This window comes from Triticum aestivum, chromosome 1D, assembly GCF_018294505.1.
Source record: "Triticum aestivum cultivar Chinese Spring chromosome 1D, IWGSC CS RefSeq v2.1, whole genome shotgun sequence".
Lineage (NCBI taxonomy): Eukaryota > Viridiplantae > Streptophyta > Magnoliopsida > Poales > Poaceae > Triticum > Triticum aestivum.
The window spans coordinates 200,839,448-200,843,590 of record NC_057796.1 but is presented as its reverse complement, the minus strand read 5'-3'; the positions used below and the strand labels follow the sequence as shown (position 1 = coordinate 200,843,590).

Below are 4,143 nucleotides of genomic sequence, written 5' to 3'. Positions count from 1 at the left end.
CATGCGGGGTGTTACAATGACGGTGACAGGCATGTGAATGGTCCGTCGAAATTTGATTCGTGGTGTTGCAGGAGAACAACTTCCTTTTGCCTTTTTTCCTAGTTGACAAGTTTATTATTTCCCTAACAGATAAGTTTACAAGTTGGAAACCTAGTTGATTTTGATCGTGATCTTGGTACGAGACCACTTGGGCTCTCCTATACATATATGATGGACGCAACCAAAGATACAACAAAATGAGCTAAGAGTTTTTCCTCCTCTCGCTTTTTGCGCTCTTATCGTAGCCTACTCCATCCCGAACACCAGCGTGCGTCGGCGAGCAAGGAGAGCAGGTCTCTGGAACCTCTTGTCCTTGTGATTTGCACTAGGAGAGGGTGAATTAGAGTTCTGGGAAGTGCTAGGCGCGACTGCTCACATTCACGACCACGGGTCGTCTTCCATCCTAGTCACGCGGCGGCACACATCGTCCTCTCCATTGTCATTAGCTTCACGTCACCAACATCGCCATCAACAACATCACCTCTGTAGCCACCACTACTTCACCTGCAATCGATCAGTGTTGTGATCTGATCCAATCTTTTATTATGGTCTTATTGCATGTGCAGAATTTTTGTTCATGACATTATGTTCATCTAGTATGCCAGAGCTATGCATGCTAATAATTGTTTTATTCATGCTATATTTACTAGAATTAATCACGAAATTGCCTAATTTCCCAACAGTTTTCGCTTGAGTCGCTAGAGGAGGGAGATGGGCGACGCGGGGGTCAGGACCGTTGATGTCCCCATATATGTGACCAAGAAACACGCTTGTAGACTTGTGTGCTTGTCTATACATACATGTGCTGACTACTGGCGAAAGGGGCGAGAGCTACATGGATGTTTCTCCCCTAGTGGAACAATTCATCGTCTCTGTATGCCTTTGTACCCTGTGTTGCCTACCATTGATGGCGAATCCATTGTTGTGCTCGTGGCTCCGGTGCTGCGGATCATGCATGAGTTTCGGGAACTATTTCTGGGCCCTACTTCACTTTTGTCCGTGGAGCATTCGGAGGCGGACTCCTTGATGACCTTTTTTTAATGAAACTCCTCGATGACCTCGTGTGGGTCATGTGAGCAACTAGAGGCGTATGAGCCCATCTTGATGGTAGTTCCTATGGTCAGAGGATGTCATGTCGATGATACCTCGGCTTGAGGATGCCAACGCGGCCGGTGTGTTGGTGCTTTGCTCCTATGAGCCTTTTGGTTGGCGACAACTACACAAAAAAATCAAGTCTTGCGATTTTATTTTATTTTAACAAATGGGCGGCTGGTCAGACTGGATTTGGCAAGGCAAGTGGCTGCCTCGTGAAGGAAAAACCAAGCACGGAGAAATCAAATAGGAAGAAAAGCAAGAAGGGTGGAGCCATCCGGAATGTGCTTGCGATTTCATGATGGAGGGTGCCCAATTTTTGTCATTGGCGATGTTCACGTCAGGAGTTCTGTTATGTTGTACAAGGGTCGATGGTTGTGGTTGTTGTGCGTCGGAGAGTCGCTTGTGCGATTATGGTGTTTTCTGCTTGTCGTGGAGCCCCGTTCGGATCTTGTCCTGCTCCCAGCTTCTGCGGCTCCGCGCTGGAGACGGCCCGAACGCCACAGCTTCAAGAAGCCAGCTTCGCGGAGCGATGTCCCTTCGCAGTGCAAAAATGAGAAGCTGGGGCAACCCCGCTCCCAAAAATCGAAGGAGGAGGAGTTGGAGATAATTACTGGATATGCCACCGCCAAGTGACCGGGGGGCAGGGTACCGGTTCGCTCGTCATGTCTTTCTCCCCGATACTTTGCTATTCTGATCGAAACGTGGCCTGCCTTTCCTTCAAATGGGCCTGAAGCAAGTTTATTGGGCTACCAGACCAACTAAACTAACTGGAAGTGGAGCTGACCTCCCGAACGTTTTCTTTGAAGCCAGTTTTTCTACGAGAAGCAGGATTTGGCAGGAGAAGCGGAAGCTGGCTATTTGGAGGAGTTGGAGAGGATTCGAACGGGGCCAGTAGTCCGTATGGAGTGTTTATATCAGTTTTCGCCCAATTTTCTGTAAATTATCTGGACAACTCTCTTCTTTTCAATTAATCAATGAAGCAAATCTTTTTGCCTTCATATAAAAAGATGTATGTGTCGCACATATTTGCGCAGTTTACTAGGTGTCAATCCTCCCAAATTCCTATACTTTTTATTCTCTGTTCCAAACAAGAACTAACGTACCACATATACAAATAAAATGCGAATATGATTTGTAGCGTTAAGACTAGAGTCTATCAGAATTTATTTATCGGTTTTAGGAACAGAGACACAAAACGGTGAAACAAATAAGCTCAAACGTTGATAAGATTTTTCATATCCCAAGAAGAATTACAAATACAGGATCAAATTATTCCCTAGCCCCAGCACGCTTTGATAATTGAGAACAATGGTGGTAGCTACACAATTTGCATGAGAAATAGTTACACGGTGTCATATCCCAAGAAGAATTACAAATACAGGATCAAATTATTCCCTAACCCCAGCACGCTTTGATAATTGAGAACAATGGTGGCAGCTACACAATTTGCATGAGAAATAGTTACACGGTGTCTTTGGAGAGCCAGTTAAGCGAGGGCCCCCCTCGGGCATTCGTCAGCTCATCCACCGCATCTCCACGCTCGAAAACGGCGGCCGCACCCATCCCGGAACCTGTTCATCAATAATTTCTGTCATTTGCAGTTCTACTATCGAATCAACGACTGTTCTTTCCATGCAACTAAATCATGTACCTATGCACATAGAAATCACTCCAAACCGGCAGTCCTTGCCTCGGCGCTTCATCTCGTTGAGAAGAGTGCTGACACAGCGCGCACCTGCCAAGATGAAAACATGGAAACGTTATCGCCACTGAGTATATATACAGCATGCAAGTGGCTGCAGCACACGAGACTGTCTGTTTGGGGTAAAGCAGTGTCAAACAGTCCAAGGATCAAGCAAGTGATGAGCGCCAGGTGCACACAGTACTGATTAAAAACAGATACCTGTGGCACCCAATGGATGTCCAAGAGCAATTGCACCTCCATTAACATTGACTTTTGCGGGATCGAGATCCAACTTTTTTGAGCAGTACACATACTGAGATGCAAAAGCCTATGTACAGGAGCAAATGAGTATCATCGGTGGATATAGTAGTATCGAATGGAAGAAGTAGATGGAAGTATACCTCATTAATCTCGAAAAGGTCAATATCATTAATTTGAAGGCCCGCGGCCTTCACTGCTGCTGGGATAGCAACAGCAGGACCAACACCCATCACAGCTGGATCAACTCCAACTGCAGCAAAGCTCCTACATTTGCAAATTCGGCTCTCATGTTGAGTGAAAAACAGAATACTGTAATGATTAAAAGTATCATAATTCTCTCTGTTTCAATGCCCAAAAAGCGTTGAGCCATAATGTTGGTAGTAAAGGCGTAAACCGAAGTGTTAATATGTTGCCAATAACTGAAGGAAATTTTTCTACAGAATATGAGCATGATTCTACCTATGTACTATGTTGCAAAACATATAGACAAAGTACTGATACCTGTAGATTCCAAGAATTGGAAGACCCTTCTGTGTAGCAACATCTCGCCTCATTAGTAGGACAGCTCCAGCTCCATCACTTACTTGGCTAGCATTTCCTACGATTAAAAGGACACCAATCTTTTAAGAGTGATACTGCTAAAAGAAATCTGCATTCAGTTAGATTTTCCTATTGGTTACCAGCAGTAGTTGTCCCGTCCTTGGAAAATGCTGGTTTAAGTTTTGACAGGACTGCCAGTGTGGTATTCGACCGGATTCCATCATCTGCTGAGACCACAATCTCCTTTTCTTCACCAGTTTTTGGATCCATGATCTTTGCAAGACAACATAAGTGTCAGGGCAGATCAAACAATTCTAACTTTTGAGTAAAAATTCCTCAAAAGTAGACACAGTTATTTGGGAAGAGAAAACTAAGGCACTACATTACCTTTGTATGAACTGGAACAATTTCTTCTTTAAATTTACCAGCAGCAACTGCCGCCGCTGCCTTCCTGTGAGACTCAACCTGAACAGTTTAAAAGAATGAGAGCTGTGAGACTATTGTGAGGCAGACCAGTAGACACT

The 4,143-nt window shown here is 44.8% G+C and overlaps 1 protein-coding gene across 2 annotated transcripts in view; it reads right to left on the bottom strand.

Moving 5' to 3' along the window:
• Positions 1 to 2,342: 2,342 nt before the first annotated feature.
• Positions 2,343 to 4,143, bottom strand: part of LOC123180962 (3-ketoacyl-CoA thiolase 2, peroxisomal) — a 4,035-nt gene continuing 2,234 nt past the window's right edge. For both annotated transcript variants that reach the window (XM_044593162.1, XM_044593161.1), the window contains exons 8-14: positions 4,007 to 4,084; positions 3,760 to 3,892; positions 3,581 to 3,677; positions 3,220 to 3,343; positions 3,038 to 3,146; positions 2,786 to 2,869; positions 2,343 to 2,705 (exon numbers count right to left, since the gene is read on the bottom strand). In XM_044593162.1, coding sequence (XP_044449097.1) covers positions 2,596 to 2,705; positions 2,786 to 2,869; positions 3,038 to 3,146; positions 3,220 to 3,343; positions 3,581 to 3,677; positions 3,760 to 3,892; positions 4,007 to 4,084 — 735 coding nt within the window. In that variant the 3' untranslated portion in view covers positions 2,343 to 2,595. The remainder of the gene's footprint in view (positions 2,706 to 2,785; positions 2,870 to 3,037; positions 3,147 to 3,219; positions 3,344 to 3,580; positions 3,678 to 3,759; positions 3,893 to 4,006; positions 4,085 to 4,143) is intronic.